The sequence below is a fragment of the Aythya fuligula genome, chromosome 3 (genome assembly GCF_009819795.1).
Source record: "Aythya fuligula isolate bAytFul2 chromosome 3, bAytFul2.pri, whole genome shotgun sequence".
NCBI classification, from domain to species: Eukaryota; Metazoa; Chordata; class Aves; order Anseriformes; family Anatidae; genus Aythya; species Aythya fuligula.
The window spans coordinates 7,432,913-7,460,343 of record NC_045561.1 but is presented as its reverse complement, the minus strand read 5'-3'; the positions used below and the strand labels follow the sequence as shown (position 1 = coordinate 7,460,343).

General features: G+C 43.8%; 2 protein-coding genes across 2 annotated transcripts in view; one reads left to right on the top strand and one right to left on the bottom strand.

The window, feature by feature from the left end:
- Positions 1 to 27,431, top strand: part of MACROD2 (mono-ADP ribosylhydrolase 2) — an 857,094-nt gene that overhangs the window by 94,488 nt on the left and 735,175 nt on the right. The window lies entirely within an intron of this gene.
- On the bottom strand, positions 201 to 11,875 carry FLRT3 (fibronectin leucine rich transmembrane protein 3). Its single transcript, XM_032183904.1, has 3 exons — positions 11,770 to 11,875; positions 4,653 to 5,385; positions 201 to 3,541 (listed from the first exon to the last, which is right to left on the bottom strand). Exon 3 carries the CDS (start codon positions 3,494 to 3,496, stop codon positions 1,553 to 1,555), a length of 1,944 nt encoding a protein of 647 aa, XP_032039795.1. The 5' UTR covers positions 3,497 to 3,541; positions 4,653 to 5,385; positions 11,770 to 11,875; the 3' UTR covers positions 201 to 1,552.

Sequence of the window (27,431 nt, the reverse complement as noted above, 5' to 3'; positions counted from 1 at the left end):
TGTGATACTGTGTTGAACAAAGAAAAAGGTGAAACTCATGACCTGAAAAGTAGTAGCTTTCGAGTGAATTTCCTACCAGTGCACTGCAGACATGTGACTTTGCTCTGTACTAATTTTTCAAATTCATTCATCAATAAGAACAATGTTTTTCATATTTAAGTTACGTATGAAAAAGTGGGTATTTTATTTTTTTTTTTTAATTTTTTTTGTTTTGTTTTTAAAAGCTTGATACATGTAGCGTTGGATCAAGGCACATACAAGACTAGCCAAAGGGCGTACAATGCACTTTGGTTTTTAGTTGAAGAAACAAATGATTATGGCAACAAAGAGTGGCTTGGGGTTTAAACATGAAAATAGCTTATAGTTCAGCAGGAAGGCAGAAAGAAATGATACCTTACAGATTTACCAAGGAATTTCTGGAAAACTGTGACAGTAATGGGCAGTATTCCTGACTGTAACGGCAGTATAGTTAACACATACCTACGTACTGTTCGAGTATATGCTTTTAAAATAGCTGTAAGCTCCAATTTTGTTTACCTTTGTGACTAAAATTTTTTATACCTTGCTTGCATTGCCTGTTTTTTGTCCTGCTTGTTTTTCTTAGGAAACTCTCCTCTCAGCCCATTGCTGTTCCGGAGCAGTTGCCAAGCGTTTTCCCTGTGCCCTGCCCCTGCCTCCCAAATGCCTGTGACCATCCATCACTGTTTTCTCTAACAAGCAGACCGCTGGTGCTGATAACCAGAAATCTATCCCTAAAACCGTATCTACCCCGTGGTTTCTGGAGCCTAGTGCATTTTTATTTTATTTTTTTTTGGAATTCCTTGTTAGAAATTTCGTTATGCTTTCTTCCAGGGGTCAATTCTTTCCTTACGCGTGTCAACAGTTTCAGTCTCATGCATGTAATTGATTTGATTATTTTCTTTTCAATTGGATTTCACCATTGTTGACATGGATATATCCAGACAGCTGATATTGCCCATTACTACACGCATTTTTGTTTATTGAATATTGTTGTGGTTTACAGATTTAATAGACCCAACATTTAAAGTTCTGTGAGTTTTTGCAACCACTGCTTGATCTTCTTGATTTGCCAGGTTTAACATTATTTTATTAATACCAAAGTGAAAAATGGCCTGTGCTTACACTTACAAGGATCTCAGATGAATGTTCTGACTGCTCAACACGGCAAGAAAATTCACTTTCACAGTCAACAAGTCATCTTACTCAGTAGAACACAAAAGTTAAATGGTCTGTAACTTCAATATTAGCAAGGAAAATACAGTACAAATTACTAAAAAATACTAAAATAGAGAATTGTGGTCAGGTATCCCCACTACATTAATCGCAGCAGTAGCCTGAAATTTGAAACTTTTAATAAAAAGTTCTTAAATATAAATTATATGGCAAATGTACAGTACATTGCTTTGTCAGTCTTTAATCCAGTGTTTTGCAGTAGAACAGCAACCGTTAAAGTCAGTCTTTTCTCGTTTATAAAACAAAAAACAAAAAGAACCCAAACCAAAACCAAACCAGTCTTTCACGTCCTTCAGTATCATGAGTGCGAATGATCTGAATCTGGAATACCACTGTCTCTGTAGCTCCTGTTACTACTGCTTTCACTGTGGCTGTTCTTGTAGAGGTTCATGCCGTTGGGCGGGAAGATGGTGTGTATTACAAACTCCTCCTTGGACACCTGGTCGTTGGTGATGGGTATCATCTGGAAAGAAGTCTCCCTGATTTCCAGGATGGAGTTGTCCTTCTTGGTTCCCGCTTCGGCGTAGTCATCCTTTCTCCTGCGTCCCTTGCTGTAGGCGCAGTTCCGGGAGAAGAGGGACCCGTTCCTGTGGACGTACCAGCACACCAGCGCCAGCAGCGCTATGGCCACCAGCGCCACCGCCCCGCCGATGATGGCGGCCAGGGGCAAGCTGGAGTTTTTGTAAGGCTCCTTCTCCTGCTCCCGGTTGAGGGTGGTGGTCGGGTTGTACATCTTGAGGGGCGCCGTCTCGGTCTCGATGCACTCGGGCGTTTCGTCGGAGAGATAGATGTTGCTGGTTTCCATGGGAACCATGCAGACGCGGTACGGCGACTCGGGCTCGAGCGCCGTCAGCAAGTAGTCGCTTCTGTCTCCGGTGACGATGGTTTCTGTTATAGATCCAAAGGCAGGGCTGTGGCCCATCTTGAGCCAGCTCAGTCTCAGAGCGGTCATCGGCAGCGCCACTTTCCAGGAGATGTGAATGGTCTCCGTGCTCACGGATTTCACGAATATCGTAATGACTTTGCGCACCGGGCTGGCTGTGGTTCTGTAGTTCTTGTTCAGGTTGGGAGCCTTCATCTCAGGCTGTCTGGTCACAGAAACCGGCCAGTGTCCCTGGGCCGGGTACAAGGTGTTTGGCACCGCAGTGGTGATTTGGATGGTGCTTATATCATCCTTACAGTCAAACAGTTCCGCGTTGAGGTCTTTGATAGCCATCCCACGGACTTTTTCCGGTGCCTGACACATCAGCCCACGCACGTTCACTTTCAAGGGTAAGGACTGCAGCCAGTCACGGACCCATTTCATTTTGCACCCACAGTGCCAAGGGTTGTTACGAAGGAAGAGTTGAGTTATGTTGTCCAGGTCATCAAAGACACCCTGAGGTAAATTGCTGAGATTGTTGTTGGACATATCTAGCCGGTACAACTGCCGTAAGTAAGAGAAAGCGTTGGGTGGCACACGATTTATATGGTTTTCTTGAAGATAAAGTTTTCTTAGGTTTGTTCCTGGCAAATTTACTGGTGCAGCTGTGAGTGAATTGCGGACCAATGACAGTTCTGTAAGATTGACTAGATTCATGAAGACCTTGTCTCCTAATCCGTGGTTATTTAAAAGATTTCCGTCTAAAACAAGGCGTTTTAGATTTGTAAGGTCTTGGAGGGACAGCTCTGAAATCGTGGAAATACGATTATCATCCAAGCGTAGCTCTTCTATCGTTTTAGGCAAACCCCAGGGAATGGTGCTAAGGTGATTTCGAGAGAGAAAAAGAAGTCTGAGATAGATGTTGTCCCGGAAAGCTCCATCCTCAATGCTAACAGCGGAAACCGAATTATCATCCAAATGCAGTTCTTCCAGATAGGGAATTTGTGAAAGTGAATCATAAGTAATGGTCCTTATGTTATTCTCCTGCAAATGCAGTTCTTTAACGTACTTAGGGAGGTTAGTGGGGAATTCATCTAGGCTGTTGTGGTATAAATATATTCTTTCCACCCTAAGCAAGTTCTTCAGTTCTGAAGGAATCCCAGCATTATTAATTTGATTGTTCTGAAGGAAGAGGGTAGTAGCATCCTCTGGGATTCCTGTAGGAATAGATGTCAAATCGCGATCATTACAATATATGAAACCCACATCACAGCGACATACTGAAGGGCATGGTTTGGCACTAACAGAATAAGGTGCCATGTCAAGTAACAGCCCTATTTTAGTCCAAATTAGGAAGATGCTCCAGGTTACACTAATCATGGTCAGGAATGATGAGATTTGTATACAGTTCTGATCTTCAACAATCTAAAAAAACCAAACAAACAAAATTATCCAGATCATCAGCGAAGAAACTCCAATGAAAATTCAACTTCAACATTACAGAAGACATCTGAAACACACACATGAAAATAAATTCAAGTTGGCAGACATTTTACTTTCTCTACATCAGTTATTATACTCTTTCTTTTACTAATTCAATTAATAAACTGTTCTGCCTGGTAATTTAAAGTAATACAATCAGGTATGTCTGATCTGTAAATAGCTGTTTAAGCAAGAAGGCTCCTTCTGAGGATTCCTCCACGTTTTACATGTGGATTTTGTTCACAGATACCCGTATAAGTACAGAGCTGAAGTCAAACCAGAGTTCAAGTAAATCATTCTGTATCTGAAAGATAAGAATTCCTAAGCCAGCTAACTACCTAGGAGCCCTTACGTGAACTATAAAACCCTCACCAAACCCACGAGTTCAGTGGTAGCTGTTCTGCAGGTTCAAGAAAGTCCTAATGGCACAGTGTAAAATGCAGACAAGAGAGCAAAGACCAGCTAAAGAGCTTTCTTGATTTTTTTTTTTTGAGTGTTCAACATAATGTTGCATGTTTTACAAACACTGCAGCTTACTTTTCTTGTTTTTCAAGCTGGAATGTTTAGAAAGGTGAATATAACAATTGGTTTTGTAGGTTACAAACTGACATAGCTGTTAGAGCCGTGGCTTTCTACTTGACTGGATGGAATATTTCATTACATGCTTAATTTCATGTTTAAATATTTGTCATTCTCAAAAGTCTTCTTACTAAAGCAGTACACTAATAAGAGACTATTTGACAGGTTTAACCACATTTTCACATCTTATTAGTTCAAACTGTGCAGGTAAGGACAATATAAATTAACTCTTGAGACTGAAATTGTGCTTTGCACTGGTTGTATGTTTGTACATTGAGCTCAGGTAATTAGCATTTTTATAGCTTTTAAGACAATATAATTCAATTACCATTGTAATTAGGGTTGTGAAAACTTTTACAAGATGACCTATGCATTAAGACATGCCATGACCCTTTCCTTCTCTTGTGGGTTCATATATTAATTGAACTTTATTCTCCGAGGCACGAAAAGAAAAACAAATTAATATTGATCCTACCGTATTTAAAGGTAAGAGTAAATTTTGTGCTTGAGGACGTCCAGCAAACGCAATTTCTGTCTCACGAGCTGCTCTTACACTCTACTCCATGGAGCTGCTTCTCCCTTGGCTGCGTTTATTTGAGCGATCCTTCCGGCGGTGCGAGCCTCCTGGCACTACGCTCCGGGAGCAATCCAACAAAGATTTATCATGGTACATAAGCACACCAGGCCAGGGAGGAGAAAAGCTTCAACTTCCTTCTATTTTTGTCCTCATGTAAAGTCTGTGAAAGAAGGACAGCCTCTTTTGTTTGGTTTAACGCCTTTAACAGGAATTACTTTCTTTGTAACTCGTACCAACTCTTGTGTGTGGTGCAGTCGTCGGCGGTGACTTGAGCGCCGCGTGATGGAAACTATTCATTATGCTCAGGCTGGAATGGTGGTCGCCTCTTCAGGAGGTCAGCAGCGGGCTTTTATCTCTGTCCAGAATTATCCAAGGGTAAATTTTGTACAGTGGCTACATCCTGGTACATCCACGCCTTTTGGAGGGGACCATTTTCCAACTCTCACTTTTTATACACTTGCTCCGAATTTGTAATGCAGGAAAGAACTCCTCCTGCGCCGCGCGCTGACGGCAGGTGGCTCTGCCCTCAGCACGTCATGCAGGTCGGGTGGTTTTCTTCATGGAAAGACACAACAGTCTTCCTTCCTTCCCAGAGAACTCCCCTTAAAGGTTTCCTTGAACTCTTACTTTCCTGTAAAGTAACAAACAGAAGAAATTGTAATTAATAACAAGTGGTGGTGGGCGCTAGTATTCAGAGTTGTGCTGCATCCCCATATAAATTATGCTGTTTATTAACTAGCACAGCTCGTTATACCAAAACGATGGTATTTCAACAAAAGTCAGAGACGTTCGGAAACATCTTTTGCTGTTTAGTCTCGTGCTGCTGCCGTTTTGCTGGAACAAATCTTTTCCCTCCTTTCCAGTAGCAAATGAAGTCATTCTGCATTAATAGATGGTAACAAAATCTGTGTAAGTGATGTTTCCCACTGGAGGACAAATGGCAGTCCTGCCTCCTGGGAGGAGGCCAACGTGTTTGCTTGCTTTTTCTCCCTGGTAAACTGAGGCATATATCATCAGCCTCTCCTTGGCTTTAAATCTAAGATGAGTTAAACACCATTCAGTAGCTCTTGGAAGAAAGAGGAAAAGTTTTTACTCAAACAGAATTAGTATTTCACATCTGCAATCCAGTTCCTGAATTGTGAACTAGTCATCTGTGTCAGCTTTTTGACCACGGAGGTAATATGTGGGTTTTCTCCATGAAGTGTGCTCAGTATGCCAGGCTGTATGAACCTTTAAGCACTTGTATTTGTCATTTTGCACAGTGGAATCACTATTTAGATTGGTGTTTTATTAATCTGATTTTTCTCATTTCAAGAAAGAAAAATAATCTCGGCTCTTCCTATTTCTTGAGGCACTCTAATTATTTGGTCATTTTTGAAGGGCAATATTTTAACTCAGGCTACTTCATAGCACTACTGCAGAAAGCATTCAGTGAGATACCCAGTCTCTATTCCCTGAAAGCATGTAGGCACTATCTGTTTGAAATAGAAATGGTTAAGTCTGAAAAAAAAAAAAAAAATCCTTAACATTTACTTCCTTTTCCCTTTGGTGATTGCATGTAGTCCAGGGAACAACTGAGTGCAGGTCTCAGCACTGGAAAGCTATGAAGAAACAGCAGGATGAATAATAATAATGCTTGCTTAGCTCCCTTCATACAGGCATAGGTAGAGTTGCTTCTGTCCATCATAAAATAGACCTACACAAAAGCAGTCTCTGCTTTAAAACTCTTTTGCAATTTGGAGCAGGTATCATGAAGTCCTCCTTTAGTAGATCCTGTAGCAACAGGAAATTTGCACTGACACAAACTGACATAGATAAAAAATATGCTCCTCTTCAATGTAAAAAAGTGACTATTTAACAAAAAAAAAAAAAAAAAAGGCAAACCAAACCCACTTCTGAGATGGTGGTACTGTCTGTTCTCTGAGGAAATCGTGAAGCTTTAGCTCTTCTTATGCTGCTTTCATGCTTATCTGAGGGTTTCCGTTTTGTTTTTTTTCACCTCATTTCAGCATTTTTTTAGTGACAATCGTTAGCTTAAAATGAGAGATGCACTGTAAGATTGGCAGAAACAAGTACTTTAACATATGCTTTATTTAAGGTAAAAACTCTGTGTGGCCACGTTTGGGATATAAGGGAATTCCTGTGTTGTAGGGCTTGGTTAACATATGCAGTCAGTAGAAAATGGAACAAAAAGGCTCCACATTCTTTGAGATTAAGCAGTGTCCGATTTCCTTGGTCTGTATTACTGAAGTGTTTGTGGAAACTTAAGTCCAGGATCTATTCCTAAAACTTGGAAATAAACACATGCTTAACAGCTGTATAAAAAATGATTTCTCTCAAGAACTAATGTGAAGTTGTGACAGAGGGTATTTTCTAGAAGTTAAATTATGAAGTAGGAACAAAAAGTTGTTGAGTAGGCCTTCGAAGGCTGCAGTAACTTTTAAAAACGTATAAAAAAAATAATTCTATGAATCGTTCTTTGGAACTTTTAGAGTTGTTAAGTAGGCTGTAAAAAAAAGCATGTTAGTATTGATCAAAAGAGAGTTTGTAGTATGCCTACACTACATACACATAAACATGAAAAAGTGCGTTTATTTTACCTTTCTAGCATATTAACTGTTTCTTCTTTGCTCCATTTGATAGTCATCCCTTCATTTATTGCCATTGTAATAGCAGTAATGTGTAGGATTAAAATGAAAGCACTAAAGCTCATTAGGGTCTTGGATTTTTTTTATCCGTGCTCTCAAAAATTACATAAAAACAAGGAAGAAAAATAAAAGCAGGTCTCTTTGGAGAAGACGACACTGTTTCAAAAATGTGGATTAAGACCATACCCCCCACTCCCTTTTCTAAACTTAGAATAGTTTTCTTCAGGTTCTGATTGTTTGATATCTTGCACTTCCCTTTTATATCTCAAGCCATAGCTGAAAACAATGTTTTTGCATATCAAAGGCTCCAGTGATCTGTCTACAGAGAAGAAGGGAATCCTGCTGCCATGCTCAAACTCTCCTCCTCTTGAGCTGTCTCTAAATATTCCCTGACACCCAGCCATTATAGCTGATCCTGCAGGATGAAAAGAGAAGTGACCCCCACTGGGCCAGGCGCTGTGTCCAGGTCTCCGCGACATCAAATTAGGAGGCTTCATGGACACATGGCTTTGAAAGGAGGCGTTAATTTTGAGCAGAGCAGAAAAAGATGGATTTCAGAAAGCAGGTGCCAAAATTCATTTTTTTTTTTAAATGGGAAAAAAAATAAAAGACTTTTTTGGTAACAAGAGTAACGTCAGAACAACTGAACAGAGCTTTTATGCTTATCTTTATTCGGATTTGAATGTTTTCATGGACCTTGCTGGACTGCAGTGTTAAGTTACTTTTCCTGGGACACCGTGTAAGCAAGCACATTGCTACAGCTGGGGGATGCCCGAGACTTGTGCTTGCACTTATCGCTGGGCTGCAGCTACGGAGGGAAGGGGGGGGATCTCATTTTAAAACGTGGAAGGTAATTTGCACTGTACGAGAAAACCCACCAAAGAGCACTGTATTTACTGTAACACGTGGTATCCAGCTGCGCCGCCTGACTTGCATGAGAGCTGCAGGGCGGAAAAAGAAAAAAAAGAAAAAAAAAAAAAAATGTTTGGTATGTTTGAAAAGCCAGGAGTTTACCTAAAAGCGGTGCCAAACAGATTTCTTCTTTCCAAGCTGTGATAAAACCTGAATAAAATCCAGACCTGGCGCACTTCGGGTCACACAGTGCTTACTTGAATTTCTACTCCACCTCTGCGGTCCCTGCCAGCAGCTCAGGGAGCTGCAAAAAGCAAGGGCTTATTTCTAACCACCAACCCCACAGGGCCAAGGGAGGCAACTTCTGTCCAGGCTTTTTAGGTTATAAAGGACAGAAGTAACATTGGAAGTATTAGGATACGTGCATTCGACAAGCCTCAGTCAGTTTACCTCAATGAGTGCTCTTACACTGCAGAATTACCTCCATGTTGGTTTCTACCCTGAAATGGAGCAGAAACACAACGTGTTTTGTGCTCCCCGCCCTTCAAAACAGCGGTGAAGCCACCTATTCCCTGCACAGCCAGGTTACTTCCCAAAAGCCAGGGTTCCTCTCAAAAAGCTTCACAAACTTTTCAACGCCGCCTCCCCACCGCTAACCCGTACTTCACGCGCCGTGTTGTGTTTTTTAAAGCGTATGACTCGGAGTTAGTCGATCGTGACAGCAAAACGCTCTCTAAGCACCGCATCGAGGGGCTGAAATTTCCACGATTATCGTGTTTCAGGAAGGTGCCCTGCTCCTTTGTTCGGCGCTAGGCAAGCAGAAGGTCCCCTGGCTGCCTTCTGGGGGCTGGAGAACGCAGAGGTTTTCAGTGAAGTGCCGGTGAGCTCCCCGGGGCAGAGTCTGGTGAAATTTGCCTCTCCCCGCCTTGGAGATAGGTGTTACTTATTTTTTTGGCTCCCCCCCACCTTATGCAGTAGTTGCACATACATAATATTGCCTTTGGCCGGCTGGTTCTGCCGAACTCCCATGTCTTAAAAAATGCACATTTTGGTGTGCTCTCTCTCCCTGGCTCAGAAATGGACGCTGGGCAGAAGTTTAACTCCACACCCAAGGGTTGCCGAGCCCCTGTTTGCCGCAGAGGGTGGAAATGAACCCGGAGTTGTTCAGTGGTCTTTCTCCAAAGTTCACTTCCAGCCGTATGCTGATGGTGCTCGCTCCGGGCCGTGCTGGGCTCGCTGCCTTAGTGCTCGCCTCGCCCCCTTTGGCCAGCGATGGCTGCTAGGTTTTCTCCCGAGAGGTGCTGCCGAGGTGAGCTGCCCTGCCTGTGCTTCAGCCGAGAGAAGGGAGCACAAACGCTGCCGTGCTTTCAAGGGGAAAATCATTTTTTCCCCCTCTGACAAATGCAGGTGGCATCATACCTGCTGCGGAGCTCCTGGCACAAACCGTTCGGTGTACAAAAAAACACCGCTCAAAGAGATACGGCTGTGGTGGATTCGTTTCTCTCCCTTCTCAAACCCTTGCCTCCTCGTTGGGATTTGCCCCGGGAACAGAAAACTTGGGGGCACCACGGAGGGGCCAGGTCGGCTGTTCCTGGCTGCACAACTCGGGAGGATGCCGGCTGCTCCCCAGGGCCCCCAGGACGCAGGACTCTCACGCTGGCAATCCCACAACCTCCCAATCCTACAAACTCCGTGCCGCCTCGTGCCTGGAGGTGATTAGGGAAGGCTGCAGGAGCAGCAGCCCCTTCGCACTGCCTGCAGACAAAGATGGCCAGCTACCAACCCAGGCCGCCCCCGACAGCCGCGGCACCAAGTTTGCAAACTGCAGCCTCCGCTTCTGCTGCCTCCCCCCCGAGAGCTACGGGGTGCCGAGGGAAACCCCAAAGAAAACCCCAAAGCAAAATCCCCAGACGTGCACCTTTATTTCGTTCTGGCTGCAACACACGCACGCTTTTATTTCCGAAGATGAAAGCTCGCTGCGAGTTTACTACAGAGTTTTTTTGCCCACTGGGGGGTGGTACACGCTGCAAAAACTGTGCTTTAAGAGCCACAAGTCAGATGTTTTTTCGCTGCTGTCCAGTTTTCTCTGCTTTAATTACACCAAAAGTCTCCTGTTGAGAAAAGCAGAGGCTGCCTCCGAAGGGGGAATTAAAAGAAAATAAAATAAATCACCCTTTCAGAGACTTTACAGACCCTTATTTCCCGTGCTGACCACACGAACAGCGGTATTTTTTCTGGTCACTCTCCGGTTAAAATGTAGTGGTTCAAATGTACCAAAAAAAAAAAAAAAAAAAAAAAAAAGAGAAAATTAACATTTTAAATGTACACCGAGGCTCAGTCTCCGTTTTTGGTGTACAGGAGGAGCAGGGAAGGCAGGAAAAATAAATACAGCTTTTAGAAGTGATTAAACGTCGATGGAGAAATTGAAAAGCTCGACAGCAGCACAAATAGGACGATGAGAATAACCTCAGTATATTTTAGGCTAATTGGCCCCGTATAAACCCCGGCGTACCTTTTGTTTATGAAGTATTTGAAAACCGATCTGACACAGGGCTGCATTGTATGGTTTGGGAATAAATTAAAGGAAACTTGAGGGTATTTTAAGGGGGGGGGGGGAGGAAGGGAAGGGCACCGAAACCTCCGCTACGACCCGCTGCGTGGCATGGATGGCCAAGGGCAGCGCACAGGGCTCCGTGTTTCGCAGCAGATCATTCCTCTCCCCGCACACCCACCCCAACGGACAGACGCGGTTTTTTTGCCCCTAATTCAGCGTTTTTCACCCCAACTCCGAGCGCCGCTCATTAAGGGCGCCGCAGCCCCGGGCAGCCGAGGGCGCTCAGTTAATTGCTGCTCCCGTCTCTGCGGGCAGCGTCTTCCAGGGGAAGGGAGGGAAAAAAATAATAATAATAATAAAAAATCAAATATCGGGGTCAAGATAATGAAAGGGGGTTTTTTAAAGTCGGGCAGCTCCCCGGCCTCGCCGTCCTCTGCTCCTTGGGGTTCCGGACCCGATGGGGACCGGGACCGGGACCGGGTTTGGGATCGGGACCGGGACTGTGCTCGGGATTTGGGATCAGGACCAGCTTTGGGCTCGGGTTTGGGCTCGGGACCGCGTGGGCGCCCCGCGGGCTGCAGCGCTTCGCCCAACTCCTGCCGCGCCTTGCCAGCAGCGCGGAGGGGGGGGATATGCAATAATTAATAATAATTAATAGAAATAATTACCACTCCAAGGAGCAGCCCTGCCCGCTGCCGCAGGACCGGCTCGGCGCACAGGCGAACTTAGAGGGATGGGGATGGGAAAACAAAAGGCTCCGGCCGGCCGCGATGGGGACGGGGGGTTTGGGATTGGGGTTGGGGGATTTTTGGGGAGGGGGTGAGGACGAGGAGGGCTGCGGGATAAGGCAGGGCAGGGCAGGGGGCTCCGGCCGCCAAGTTGCCGAGAAGTCCCCGGGGTCCCGCTCCCCGTTTCCCCCCGACCCCCCTCGGCACGTCGCAGCGCGTAGCCCCGCGCTTACCTGCGGGGCGCGTGGCGATTCCTAACGCGGCTTTCGGTGCATTTTTTTTTTTTTTTTGGCTTGTCGTTTTGATTTTTTTAAGCAGGAGGAGCCGGAGGAATAAAGGAGGGGGGGGTGGGGGGGGGGTGGGCAGGGGCCGAGTTGCGGTGCGGGCGCCGCGATCCCGGCGCGGTGCCGCGGAGCTGCGCGGAGCCGGGCGCGCGCCCTCAAGTCGCGGCGGGGGCGGGGCCGCGCGTCACCGCCGGGGGCGGGGCTTAGGGGGGAGAAGGAGGGGGGGCGGGGCTTGGGGTTGGGGAGGGGGCGGGGCTTGGGGTGTTGGGGGGGGGGGTGGGCGCGGGGCCGTCGCTAGGGGGAGCAGCCGGCGGCGCCATGGCTGACGGGGGGGTTAAAGGAGAGGGGTTTGGTGTGTTGGGGGGGAAAATGGGAAATAAAATTAAAAAGTGCTAAAAAGCGTTTGTGTGTTTTCTAGCCCCCCCTTCCCCCCCGTGTGTCAGGGCGGGTGGGCTTGGCACTGGGGAAGGCTTTTGGAACAAAACCTGGCTGCAGGGCAACCCATGAAGCGTCTTCCCCAGATACTTGTCCGTAAAGCCAAATCTCCCTCAATAAAGTCCATTTATTGGTAGCCCGGTAATTAGCACCCTCAGTAATTACCGACGAAGTGGGCTTCTCCGCACCCTACCTGTCAGCAGGGTCCCCACACCTGCTGGCACCAGGCCGAGCTCCCGGAGCTCCGTGTCCCTGAGGCCCACGGAAAGCCCCGGAAAGCGGCGCTTTTCCTCCCAAAGTTTGGACATTGGACGTCCGTCTGTTCGCCTTTCCTCAAAAGCAAACCAGGAGGAGTCCAGACTCACCCTTTTTAAAGGGGAGTTTTAATGGATTTGTTTGATACTGCTTGTCGTACGTGGTATTTAGGTGTTTGAAGCGTTATATTTGAAACGCTCTATACGTTCCGTATTTATTCAGAAGGTTTAAAAAAGAAATCCTGGATTGGTCTTCCTTGACAACAAGGGAAAGGGATTTATTTATTTACTGCTTTATCGCTTCAGTTCGAATCTTTCCCCAAAGACAGTAAAAACTAATAAGAAATTCACTTCGAGTTAAGGTACAGGGGTCTCTGTTGACAGTCCTGGTAGGGTGAGCTGTGCCCTAATCAGCTCAGTATGCAGTGCTGTATTGCTTATAAATTTTAATGTATATATAGCACATTTCACGCTTGTCCATTTGCGTACATATGCACATGTACTGCACAGACATAAGTGTACTTGGTGTGTTCGGTTGTGTGGGACAGGACAATGGACTGGTGACAAAGGAAGACTTTTGAGATGCTCTGAATCACAAGTAGATCTTTTAACGGAGACCCCGTTAAGATTATAGCATCATTTTTCAAAAGTGTTGTGTATTTGGTGTTGCTCACGCCTCACTTAGTTGCATTAGTTACCTGATTGCGGTGCTATATTACTGTGCCGTATCACTAAACCTTAGCATATACCTGTGGGATATTCATAAAAGTTGTATACGGCGCTCATTCAGCTACCTTTTGGTACTGTTCCAAGTCTGGCCCAGAGCTTGTGGCAGCAGTTAGAAATTACAGTTAGTATTCCTGGAGAATTCCAATGGGCACATGAGAAATAATTAGATTTTACCAAGTCACAGCTGCTCCAGGGTACTAAAGGGTTTTTCATATGTTGTCACAAGCATATTTTTGAATGGGCCCTTTTATGTAAAATCCTTAAATATACTTCGTGAGAACATGGGTTGCTTTTAAAATCCTTTCCACAAAAAAATGTGTGTTGAGAGCTTGACCCTGTTCTCCATTTTCTTCTTAATCTATAGAAATTCAAGGCCTCTCAAATTTCAGGACAATTGAGGAACTCTGTTAATGCTGATGGGGTAGCTCATGGGTGGGGAATAAAAACATGCATATGTAACGCAGCGGTATCAAGCCTTAGCAATATAATGAGTTATTTTAATTGAATCCTGAAGGTAAAATAGTCTTTTCACCTATATTTTATATATAAAATTAATTAATGCTTGTGACATGGAGATGAAGAGCTTGTCAGACCTATAGGGAAATTACCGTTCGGAAAAAATGGTGGTTTTGTTAACACTTACCAACCTGAGAGGGTTTGGAAGATGGCAGATGGGAAATCCAGAGTGCTTATGCTATACAATGTGTTTCCAGGAATGATAATGCAAGTTTATAACGCACACGTGTAAGGTGCTGTCAGGTCAAAGTGATAACGCTGCTGCTTGTTTGTTTTTCTGAGCACCCTGATGGCATGATAAGAGCCACAGTTCTGGGAGCTGCCCTTAGCCAAAGGTTGACCTGAAGGACTCTGGCTGTGACTCGACAGTGTTTTGGATCTCCTTTGTCCTACTGTAAATCAGGTTTTAGTCATAAATGTTTCTAGGCAAGACATTTATGAAACGTTAAGAAACCAAACACATTGACCGGGAAGTCAAAATTGAATCAGAGATCAGTCATCCTTGCTGCAGAGGACAGCGAGCTGGCTTTGCGAGTGGAAACTGAACCGTTGCTGCTTTGAGCTCCTCAAGGACGGATTTCACTTAGATAATGCTGAGAGTAATAGTCTGATATTCAATGAAATACCCTGAAATGAGTGTTAGTGGTTTTTAGCTTTAGGCTTTTATCAGGTTGTATTGATTTTCTCAAAGCAGGCTGTCCCAAATCCAAGTTAGGCATTGCTTGATTTGTGGAGACGTCTAAGAAAAGGAAGCTCTATAATACATGAACTTTTGTCTGATATGTGTCCTATAAGAGTCTTTGTTATTGCCTACGTACAGGTTCTCAGCAAATGTGTATTACAGCTTGAATTAGCGCTTTTAAAAGATTTGAGTCATTTTAAAATCAGAATCCAGTTGTGGATTAATTCCTTCAAAAGTAAATGTCTGTCAAACTCAACTTTCAGCATTGTATGTGTACCTACAGTAACTGGTCAAAGTTGGGGCAACATTTCTGTATCGAATGCAACAAAAATGAGAATGTGATCATGAAAGACGGTCCACAGGAGAGCTAAACAGATACAAAGGGTCTAAAACTAAATACTTGTTTCAAATTGGTTGGCTTCAAGAGTGCTGTTTTGTTGCTGTTGTTGTTGTTTTTTCTCCTAACAGGAATGTTTGAGAGAGAATAGTTGTAATTGTAATTATTCTTTCGTCTGACTTGAAGGGCCAGGAGATTAAACCACTGCACCTGTGTTTTCTGCCATTCCTCTCCCTTCTCTCCATGCTTTCTGCCTGTGCTTCTTTCCAGCGCTCCTCAGTAGCCGCAGGGAAAGCCCTGTCAACTCAGAAACACCCGTGATGCAACCACATTGCTATTTTTCCTAAGGCAAATAAACAGTTTTGCTTATCACATCATGTGCTATTGATAGCAAAATTAAGTAACTTAATGGGCTATATGAAATTGCAAAGTCTACAAGCAAGCTATTTATTTATTTTTTACTTACAGAATGCACAGAAATGGATAAAGAGAGCTGACTGGGTAAAGTTCATACCAGGAAAGTTTGTTCCTAATGCTTCAGACCGATTGCTTTCTATGTCTGGAAGGCAATTTCCTCTAAGTGTCAAACCATGAAGCCACCTTGACAAAGTTTTTAGGAGAAGCAGGAGCTAACTCTTTCAGGACTGTCTCTAGACTTTTTGCTTGCAAACTTGACAAAGTAGTGATGCTGTCAAAACAGAACAGGCTTTCCATACATTTGACATGGCTTTGAAAGATCCCCACCAAATGTGAGCTAAAGGAAGGAAAGATAACAATCCCTCCAAACAACCTTGCAGACTTTAACTAGATTGTTAGTAATGTTTGCCATGCGTGAGAAGAATCCTGCAGAGGACAAAACAGCTATACTTCCCCGAGGGCATTTCTTACATTTGCAAATTTGAGTTTTTATGGGTAAGGCCTACAGTGAGCCAAACACAGTGGGAAATGCATTTTCATATGGATATGCCTGTAGTAGAGAAATACTCAAAACCAAAAGGCTGGATCTCCTGAAGTAGCAAAAATTTCTGGTGCTGTGCTCCATGCTGCTGGGCTTCTGGTGCTGTTTTGCTGTTGGTGTTCGTGACCTCCTTGCTACAAGGCAGACAACATCTGTTTGGTGAAAAATTCATGTTCTTGTTGGTTTCCTTGGGTCTAGCAGGTCTATCCGTCTGAAGTTTGAATTTGCTTTCTCCACTGCCTGAAAATCTGAGCAGCTGTCAGAAGTTTTGTATGAAAAATCTGGGTGCTGGGAGTTAAATAATGAAATGTGAAAATGTTGCCCTAAGTGCACTTAGAAGGCAAGGTGTCTCGAAGTGTTAGTTACGTAAGCACGGCGAGTATTTGACTGAGGGTGATTTCACTTTGCAAAACGAAGACCAGTTCTCACATTAAACGTCGTGACTCAAAACGAGATTCGCTGAGACAAAGAAATATTTTCATGGAGGAGGTAATGTTCCCTTGGTGATGGATTTTGGGGTGGAATTTCCCCTCCTCTGAGCTCCAGGATTAAACAATACGTGTAGCTAAAAGAACAGTTGTGTTTTCATACACCGTTTTCATAAACTGTAATTCTTTACAGAGATATACTGAAAAGGTGAAAGTCACATTCTTTCTCGCAAGTGTATTTTTAGGCCACCAAAATGGGTCTTCTCCTGGGCCTTTCTCCTTCTTTTGCTTTACCTCCTGATAAGCCCAGGGCTTTTGCTACATCTCTTCTCCTTCTCACCATTGTCTGTTGGCACCTTTCTGCTGTCCTTCTGTAAGCACCCTGCCCCTTGCAGCCTCCTCTCCTCCTCCTGCAGTGCCCACGAGCTTTGTGCTCTTCTACACAGCAAACCCACACAGGAGGCTTCACATTCCAGCTCTTTGTGCATCCATCTCCTGCCACGAGAAGCTGCCTCTTCTGAACCCTTCTCTCCCTCATTGTCCTTCTCCTCCAGCCCACATTTGCATGTTAAAGAGTTTCCTGTTTTATTCCCTTCTTTAAAGGTCTCAAACTAGCTGAGGAGAAGGTCTGATCTTCTAAAATTGCCGTGGCCAGGTTCTGCACAGATCCATAACGTATTAGTTACCCAATTTGAATATTCAGGATCCTCTGCAACTTGAAGCAATCGCTTGGATATAGTGCTGCTGAAGGCTGAAGGTGATGATCTGCTCTCTACACAAATTTTTTACTACCCCTCCTTCTGCATGCAAATCAAATCAAAGCATTAGCATGCCATTTCGGCCAAATGCACCGCCCTAGCTGCTTGTGTTGTTTGTCTGGTCTGTGTTACCATCCAGCAGCAAGCTGCAGGCTGTGCGTCCGCTGATTTGCTTGTGTAATACCTGGTTTGGAAATCGCAAAAGGCTGTGTGCCAGTGCTGAATACATGAATAACTCAAAAGTGTTTATTCTCAGGAAGGACTAAGTTTACATTGACTGAACAGATTTGTTTAGTTGTAAGTAGGGGGTGATCGTTCCGCCTTTGTCTATTCAGACGGAGAGGGCGTTTCAGAAATGGTTTTGCTTGACAGCAGCTAATGCTGTTGGCAGGATGTTGCAAATTGATACAGCGATTAAAAATAAGTTAAGGGGAATTTTAAAATTTCCCTGAACATGAAGAGTGCAGTTCGATTTGATGAGATTCAGGCTCGGGAAGAGGATATACAGGCAGAAACTTTATCTCGGTTGCGAGTACAAGAGTGGCTTGTCTGAGAATCGCCTCCACCAGCACCATCTGCGTGAATCAGTGTGTGGAAGCTGGCTTGTCTTCAGCATCTGCTGGCTGCATGTACTGTGCAGAGCTCCTTGAAGCTAAACAGGGGAAAAAAAAAAAAAAAAAAAAAAAGGAGTTGTAAGGCATATGTGTATTCTACATTTACTTCTCCCACTTACACATCCCAGTTTTACCTTCTACTAGTGTGATTGCCTGGAATGTGTCTAGGAGGTGGAGGATATCTCCTTTCTGAGAGTTGGCCAGCTCTGTTTTCTTGGAGGTCCATTCATGCTGAAGGTTTCCCTGAGGCTCTGGGGGCAATCCCCCTTCGGTTTTTCCCCTGCCCAGGCTGGGGTGAGTGACTGGTACCGCTGTGTGCAGACTGCCCTGCTGGGTGTCTGCCCAGAGCCCGCTGGTAAGTGGGGACAGCAGGAGAAAGACAGGATCAGGGAATTGCTTTGAGCAGGCGCTGTGCCTGTGTTATTTAGTCAGCATGCCTCGCCGCTGCTGAGGGTGACACTCCTTGAAGTGGTAAGAGGCTGAAGTTACGTGGGAAATGGGATCTGAAAGTCATTTTGAGCTTAGTATCTGGAGCGGCATTCCACTTTTTTTTTTTTTTTTTTTTCCCTTGCTTAATCCATCTTTAATCTCTTTCCTCAAAGTTTTTGTTCTTTTGCCTTCTGTGGACACAAGCTAATTGCTGCTGCCAATCCCAAAGCCTCTGGGGAAATGTTGGGCATCCTGAAGAGAAGCAACCTGTAGAAGCCCATCGGAGACCTTCAGCTCTGTGACTGTGGAAAACGCAGGCATTTTGGCTGGGCTTGGGATGGAGGCAGCTGTGTGTGTGGCATCAGTGCCACAGGCTTGGTCTTCATTCCCTCTGGAGAGGAGATCGATGGCAGGTTAAGGACAGGCTGATGTCTGCCAACCCGACGGGTAAAGCCTGCCCTACAGTTGGTGCAGTGTAAGCGATGCCATGGCATAGAGGGGTCTGTGAGATGCACTCGTAGGGGGTTTGGCTTTGGTAAGCCAGACAGGATGTAAAACCTGAGTCTGAATCCATTTCTCATTCTCAGATATTTGAACAAAACTTGTAGGTGCAAAGCTCAGTTTTGTATGTAGCTGTGAATGCAAAAACTACTTGACGGTGTGACGGGACAAGTCGGACCTGTGATCTGAATCCAGTAGGGTATTTCCATGTTCCTAATTAAAGCACTGATTTACGTCTTTATAGGCAGGCAGACTTTGAGATAAAGCAGCAGGCTCACGTGTGAGAAATGTTTAATTTTGACTTACTAACAAAAAAATCTTCATTCAAGTTGTAGAAAGAGATCAAGTCCCTGAATAAAGCTGGAGGAGTTCTTGACCCTAACAATGGTTCTTAACAGTTGTGTTACTAACCCCAGCCCGGAGGCCTGGATTAGTGTGTTATTAATAGCTGTTGTACACCTGGGACATACCTCAGTATGGCTTTCGATAGGTTAAAAACAACAAAAAAACAGCAAAACAAGCAAGGAAACAAACAAAAACAAAACAAACAAAACAAAAACAAAAACAAGAAGAAAACCTACCACAAGATGCTTGTTAGAATAGGAAAATAGTTTTAATGCATAAAAAACTTCAAACCTTCTGCAAATAAAATGACCATGGTTTCCCCTGTGATAGAAAGCATATTTATTGGTAGTAACGCTGGAAACGTTTGCTTTCTGAGTTTTAAAGCCCTAAATCCAGCAGTTTGCCTTGCAAGTGCCTGCAGATGCAACACCCCAAATCCAAGCGAAGTTCAGGAAGAAGTGTTAACAGCTGCACTGGGAAATTACCTCTGTATTTAAATATGAACACATCTAAAAATAACTCCAGTGAGGAATGAAAACATTATTTGTTGCTGGCTTGCTAGCGTTTGTCTTTATTTCTATTTGATGTTATTTTACATTATTGTCCGTGGATATAACAAAGCCTGTTTCATTTCTTCTTGATCATTTTTCCCCGGGGACGCAGAGAGAGACTGATTGCAGTTGTAAATTCTTTAGCGAGCAATCCGTGATTGCCACAGGTTGTGCAACCACAATCACTCCAGGCCTGTGCCGGGTCAGCGCTGCGCTCTGCGCACACAGCGGAGCCTGAAAGCATGCAGCAGTAGGGATTCAGGCTATTGGGTTCAGTTCCCTGATGCTCCAGGCAGGCACATCCGAACACGGGCTTTAACAACGCAGCCGAGCCATCAGAGCGGCTGGCTGCTACCACAGAGGGCAGCCCTGTCTCCTCTTTTGTGGCAGTGCTTGTGTTTGGCCAATCCTTCAGTTAGCTCGACAGCCAGAAGATCAGACTTCTCTCCCCCAAAACGAAGCATCTTCTGCTGGTGCTGCCTTTTGATCCAGCTGAGATGGAGCTGGACCCGTGCTGGTGTCTGTGCCAGTGCAGGAGCATCCCCTCCGGCCGCAGCGTGCTCGTCAGGTCGGGTGGGCCGCGCTGCGTCGTAACAAAGCCCTATCAGCACCACAGGTAGGCCTCTCAGAAGGCCGAAAAGTCTCGTTTTAAGCCTCACTGGGGGCTCTGTTTAGTCCCTACAGCCTCGGTGGAAGCTCGGTGCACGTGGAGCCGTTTCCAGCGGAACACATCAGCTGGAGGAGCAGATGATCCCGGCTGACTGACAGCCAGTGACAGCGCCCGTCACGAGGTGCTGCTGGCTGGGCTCCCTCTGTTTGTTTATTTACCTCGCCCTTCTGTGCTGCCTGCAAAACAACTGCAAAGCCGTGCCTGCCGCCTGCCACCACCGCTCAGAGCCGACTGGAGCCGCATCTGCGAACTGCTGCCTCGAAGCCCGCTTGTAAACTTCCTCGGAAACGTGCGAGCTTGGCACACGCGGCTATCAACTTCCTTATGGTTTATGTTGCCTGTCATGTTGCTACAAAAACAATTTTCTTCTCTGCTTTTTAATGTCTGGAGCTAAGAAGCGCCGGGTTCTTGCTGTAGCCCATAATGCTGTATCTGCTGTGCTTTTAGAAGCGAGAGGTACCGTAACGTGCTGCGGCTGTTGCTGCGGAATTATTTCTCTGTTTTCCCCGTGGAGACTTGAGCATTTTTGGCAAAATGCCTCATTGAGGGCATTGCCTTATTGGCATGGAAATTGGCAGTTTCATCAAACGGCGTGGCAGCTGCTTATTCTGTCATGACTAGTGAGCCTTTGCTCTCTGGCAACGTGGTGCTTATCTTCCCGAAGGTTTCAAGTAGGAACAGTCTCCTGAAGATATTGATGAAATAAATGCGTGCCATTCGTGGCACCCCTCCTGAGCAGTGGGGCTGCTACTTGGTAGCTACCAAAGACAGTCATTAAAGTAGTGTAGCCATCATGAAATCCAGCCACCTTCTCCTCTAACAGTGTTTGGGGTCCTTTTCCCTCTTCAAGATAGGGGGAAGTTACTAGCATTGACCACGAGCTGCTTTTGCAGTTCCTGCTGGAAAAACATGACCGCCACCAGCATCAACCTGGGAGCACCACAGAGAAATGCCTTTGCTGCAGCACCCCGGTGTATTGCAGACTGCTGAAAAGAGAACATGCCGATTTGTTGGGGCAGGGAGCAAGGGAGATGCAGTATGTTTTCACTAGCAAACTTTGCTTTGTGGTGTTTGCAGCGAAAAGCAAAGGTAGCAAGAATAAAGCTGAGAATAAAACTCTGCAGCAGGCACTGACCTGTTGCTGGCCCCATTCCTTTCCTCGCTGAAGCCATACAAGTTTCACAGTTTTACGTTAAAACATTCTAATTCTGTTGAGTATCTTTAAACAACTATAGATACATTCGTGTATATTTTTTATTTTGTTTCACGGCAGGAATAGATTAGACAGATTGTAGTCATCTTTTTGAAACATCAAATTAAGCGTCCTTCCAAGTTTTTGGTTGTGCAGACAGAGCTGTCTTTTGGGGATTGTTTCAAATGTGGGTGTTGTAAACTTTGCAGGCATTGCTGTGGCTTTCAGAAAACAGGTGTCACTGGGTGTCTTCGAATAATCTGACTTCTTCTGGGTTAGGAGTGAGAAAACTTCAGCCTTTAAAACCCGTGCTGCCAATCTGTGTGTCCTGTTGCCTCTCAGCTCCTTTACCTCTTTCAAGATGGCTTAGTCCACTTAGTGGTGTGTCTTCTGTAACGTAGGTACCTGAGGCCCCTGTTTTGGGTCTGTTACCCAAAGTGCAGGTAATAGAGTATGCCTTCTTAAATTTTAAAACAATTCCTCTGTAATATTATATTGTAGTGGTCTGCAGCATAGAAAACAGTTTGGTGTACAGCAGTAAATAAGCTGGTAGAATTAAGGAAAGAAGGACAATTAGAAGAAAAAAAAAATAATAATTGTTTTGTAGTATCAAAAACAATTTTTCCAACCGAGTATGACCACATCCCTCTCGGTCTGCTCTGCACACATGTGCACATACATATTTTCCTTACATTCCAATCTTTTTTTCTGATCAGAGCAGCTAGTTTCAGGCAAAAATGTAGTTAGGAAAATATCATCCCTGGCAATGGCAGCCATTGAAAGATTAGAAGTGACTGAAAACAAAATCTTGTAAAAGAATTTCTAATGTAATTGTAACATAATTTGCTACTGCTCTTGCTCTGCTGTGGCATGATTAAGTACTGAATTTGAATCAGCTTTTAAAAGAAAATGCTTAGTTTCATTCCACAGCACAATTGGCAACTAAATAAAAGTTCAGACTGGATTTTTTTTTTCTTCAGTCCTCTTTTCAGAGAGAGAGAAAAATGTACATAGAGTCTTTTGTATTTTGCAGAGAGGAAGTGTAGCACAATAGGCTGTTGGAGGAAAGCAATTCCGATAATCAGTTTTCTGTACTACTTATTACAACTGGTCAGAACTGGGTTTTAATTAAATTTTAAGGATAAAGGACAATAGTGTGTGCTAAGGATGGCGAGTCAGCTTAAACTTAGAATTTCCTGGCTTTTATCCATTTCTGTGCTAACTCAGTACTACTTAAATGTACGACTTCAGATGGGATTCACTTGTGTAGAAGGTAATAACTGCAGAGGCTTTAGGAGTCTTTCAAAGAATCTCTCTTCTGACTTCCAGAGCAGATATTGGCTCCCGGGTGGTAATAGCAGCGTTGCACCTTGTAATGCCCCTCTTCGCTGCCTGGCTTCAGCAGTCATATTGTTTGAACGATAATTTGGCAAGTTTATTCATTCCTCGTTGTTTTAAAATTAAACTTGCCATATAACAATTTCCGAATGATAGTTTATTAAGAGCCAGTGGTTTTTGACTCTTAAATGCTTTATGTTGGGTTCAGAGAGGACAAAAATAATTCGGTATGCCATTATGACATTTAACATGTACTTCTCTATAATAGAGGCCAAATAAGTTCTCCATTTTTATTTTTTATTTTATTGTATCAAAGCTGTCACAGACGCGACTTCAAAAAGCACTTGATCTTCCGAGATGAATTTAGGAATCTACCGCATATCTTAAATACTAATTTTGGGTGATTGCCCTCCAAGCTACCCCTGCTATTAAAACCTGTTCTCGTCTAGCTTGTGAATTTGTCTAGTTTCCTGGGCTTTTTATGTTCTCCGCAAGGTTAGTAATCTACCTTGAAAGTTTTCGCACGTTCAGGTTTTTAATGGCTGCAGGTAAAGCACTCTTAACTTTCTGTTGGATACATACATTGATTACATTCCTCCACATTCCCCCATTGAAGCAAATTTGATAAGGTGTTAATTCCTACTTGTAGAGCTTTTCTGGTGCTTTTCTAGACCCATTAACATTTTATTTCAGTATGGATACAGCTGCAGCAACGATAGCTTCAGACAGTGCTCCACCAACAGAATGTTTGAATTCTTCACCGATAGCACCCATACTTCTGTGTAATTTTTGCTGTGCTGTGGTGTCAGGCTGGCAGTCTGCAGACTTTTTAAAACCAGTTTTATAAATTCTAGATGTATCGAGAGTACAAAGAAGTACTCTTGCATATTTATTAATGAACAGGCACCACCATTTCAGTATCAACTTCATGGGACACGATATTTATAAGGCAATGGAACTTTGGAGTAAGGTACACAAATTTTGGAGAACTCCAACATCCTGCATTGGTATATATTTAATTCACCATCTAGATAATCAAAATGCTTTTTTTAGAAAAATGTTCCTTCAAAAGAAGTGTTTTCATAATCTGTAACCTTCTACTTTGCACAAGGATCAAGTTTTTCCGTTGGCTTCTGTGCTAGGCAGAGAAGTGACTCCTTTCTACCCCTTTTGGTGCTGGAAAAAAGGGCCCTGCTCAATAAGCTTTACACATATGTAGGTAATGCACAGAGCTAAAATGACATGTACGTGTTCTGCTGTGCGTATGAAGAATAATCTTCAGCGACGTGAAGTTAAAAAACAAAGACACCAAATCAGTATGTAACTTAGATTTCTCAAATCTGTCTGCTTTTTAGCTGGTGTAACAGGTTACATTTTGTGAACCTATATGGCATAGTTTTGGATACCTAAAATATGAAAAGCTATTAGGCTTAAAAACACGATTATAAATTAGTTAGTTTTAATCTGTAATTAATATCATTGACTAAATGGGAAAGCACTTGAAGATAGAGGCGCCTCTGAATTTTGCTGACATTCTCAAAGAGAACATCACAGTACACAATAGCATAAACAGTGTTAATCAGCCTAATTATTAAAACTGTAAATATTTAGATTGGCATTTGTTGTAGGGCAAGTTCTGATCCTGTATTAATTCTAAGTCAAAGGCATGTGGTGCTTTTGCACAGATGTTCAGAATCGGTATGTTCAGAGTGCTTATTCCCCCTCGCTTTCATGAATCATGAAAAGAGAGGATGAAAACAATTGACAATTTTATTAAACACAATCCCAGTAACACACTAATAAATACTTTCCACACGCCCCCAAAAGCTTGAATTAACGATCAGCTCAATGTGAGAATATGAAATGGATACCTGCTACCCATCTTTTCCTGTGTTTGTGCTGTAAATGGTACCGGGAAGGCTGTTGAGTAATTTTGCTCAATCATGGGTTATATATTGCTTTTGCAGAGACCAATTTTCTACTTTGGACAACAAAAGCTCCAGTATTTTATTTTTTTTATCCTAATAGCTGAAAAATTATTTCAGCTAGTCTTGCTTATCATATAACAATAAAGCTTTCGGGCAATTGACCTGCTGACCTTAATTCCCAGGAAACTGTCACATTTCTCCTTTATTCCTTTGTTCAGCCAAACAATGTGACCCAAAATACTACCGAGCTTTCAAGTTTCTCAGCGTCGTAAGGTCAGGCTTTGGTCTCCATAGTTACAGTTCAGCTCCGTGGGTCAGGGGGCAAATAGATTAATGATGTCAGACACGTCTTTAAATGCTTCTTACACCGCTTCGCCATGCGGTAAGCAGCTGAGCATATTTGGTATGACAAAGGCCTTCTTAACTCTTGCTAATAGGAGGATCCTTGGAGACATCTGATGGAAAGGTCCCTTGCGCGTTGAGCGGCGCTGGGCATCGGTAGCAGGCTGCACCGCTTGCAAAGAGGGGAAAAGTGGCTGCTGCTCCTCTGTCCGTCCTGCCTGGGTATCCAGTTCCTTTGCCAGTATTCACTCTGGTGGCTAAAAGCCACGGAGAAGATGTAAAATCATAAGCTGGGAGAATAGGTCAGCATTCTTGATGAAACACTTGCTCTTCCCTTCACAATGTTGAGGTGGTGAGCAAGCTGAGGGTAATGTGGTAGTTATTTGTAAAGCCCTCCTTTGTACATGAAATAGTCACGCACACATTGAAATCATATCTAGGTTCTTCCTATAGCTAATGAGACTTTTTAAATTAAAAGAGGAGATGCGGCCTGCTTAATGAGTTGTACGGGTTCCTGGTGGAGTAGGCCTTCATGGTTTGGTCAGATGTAGTACATTCGTATCACCATTCAACATGGCTAAGCAGCTATATGGTCATGTTAAGTACTAGCAAGAAGCCTTTGCCCTCACAATAAATCATTACTCACACTGCACTAGTAGGCTTTTTTTTCAGAGAGTGAAGCACGTTGCACAAGGCCGAGGAGCTGTGGATGGTGCGACATTGTCACTACGTTAGTTTAAAAAAGGAAACAAATAAAAAGCCAGGAGAACACTGCAATGTGTGTGGCATCTTGAGCATCTTCAGCAAACCCCGGATTTTGAAGCACCGTCTGTGTGAACCATGAATTTGTTCCTGAAATGGAAACCCAACCAAAGTGAACGAAATAAATAACAAAGTTTGTCATGAAATATGTAAGCAAAATCAATATTTTTCCTTACATACGTATTCTGCCCTTCATCAAAATACATTATCAATTCATCACTGTCATAGCTGACAGCAAGAAAGTAGGACTGTTGATATGAAACTAATTTGACCATAGCGTGGTTTTAGAGCCTTTCCTCAGCTGGGCGTACCAATGCTGGTAGATGAAGGAGTGGGTTTGGTCCTGGGAGGGCCTTGTTCACCTCTGGCTTTTTCCAGTCCCTTTTATGTGACTGGCAGAATTGTGTGATATTTCCAAAAGGAAATGATTGTAGCAGAAGAATTTGGAAATACGTTGATCAGCAAAATAAGTGCTGGTCTGTCTGAGCTTGTTGTATTATGTTGTATCAGGGGAATAACAAATATTTATTTTTTTATTTTATTATTTTTTTTAAATACAAATCATTAACACATTATTTCTGCCTCTGTTTGCCTTCTTACACTATTTTTTTCTTTATATTTGGTATATAGCAGAATCCGTTCCTTTCAGTCTGAAGTTCTGTGAATGCAATGTTATCTTTATATAAATACTAATGAGTATAAATACTCTTCCAATGAGGTATTTTTTTTTCTTGTTGCTGTAAGGGGAAAGAAGGGGGCTCTTCCTTGCTGATACTACCTGTCCAGCCTTTCTGATATATCAACTATTTTTTCAGCCAACTCTGGAAGTAAGTTTCAATTCCTTCAACTCTTCTATTGTATAAATTCTTGCAAATTGATTAGAGTTTTGGAGACTTTCATAAGTTGGCAGAGCTTAAGAAGTTAACCGATGATTTTTAAGAGTATTTCTCTGAGAGTAATTCGGTTTGCCTTGCCCTTGGGGAAGACAGCAGTTTAGTCTATGTGACATACCTGGATGCTCTGAATGATGCCTCTTAGCTCACGGCATAAAACCAAAGTGGGAGAGGACATCCAGATGCAGTAGAGTAGGGCGAGTGCTGCCAACACAGGAAAATAATTTGCATTGCTAGCAAATTGTCGGTAGAGCAGTACATATTAAATGAGTGAGGCCCTGCTGCTTCCTGCCCTGGCCCTCGTGCTCCTGCCATCCGGGGACAGCGAGAGTTGTTTTCACCTCTCCGTGCAAAAATATTCTTTAGCAAGATGGAGAAAAAGCAGCTGCTGCCAACCCTTTCAGTTTTTCTGTACTGCTGTGGGCACCTCGCCTTGCTGTATGTGTAGCACCACTACCTGGAGGTGTTTCTTCATGTGGCAAGTATGGCTCTCACGGCACTTGTGTCCACTGAGAGCTGTCAAACAGTGTTGCTGGAGTTTAATTAGGCTGTGATTGCTTGGCGATCAGTAATGATGCTGCTCTTAATGGTCATTACTTTGAATCAGTTTTGTGTGATGGACAGAGTGACGTGATTTAGAAGGAAAAAAGCAAAGCAACCTTTATAAACACTAGCCAGCTACTGGAATGTGCTTGTGATGTGAGAAATTGTAAGTGGTACATAATTCTGTGCATGGATTGATTCAGGCACTGACAACACAACCTGAGGTCCCTGGATTTCCAGAGCTTTGCTCCATGCATGCCACGAGCTCGCCTGTTACATCTGTGTGGGCACCATGGTACTGTCCCATCGCTTCTTCTGCCTTAAAATAATTCTTCTTCCTTACGGTCTCCAGGACAGCCCATGCTAGCCACTTCAAAGGTCTGGCTTCTTTCAGGGATATGGTTGA

Excerpts from the sequence above, each read along its gene's own strand:
- FLRT3 (XM_032183904.1), bottom strand. The coding sequence starts at position 3,496 with ATGATTAGTGTAACCTGGAGCATCTTCCTAATTTGGACTAAAATAGGG.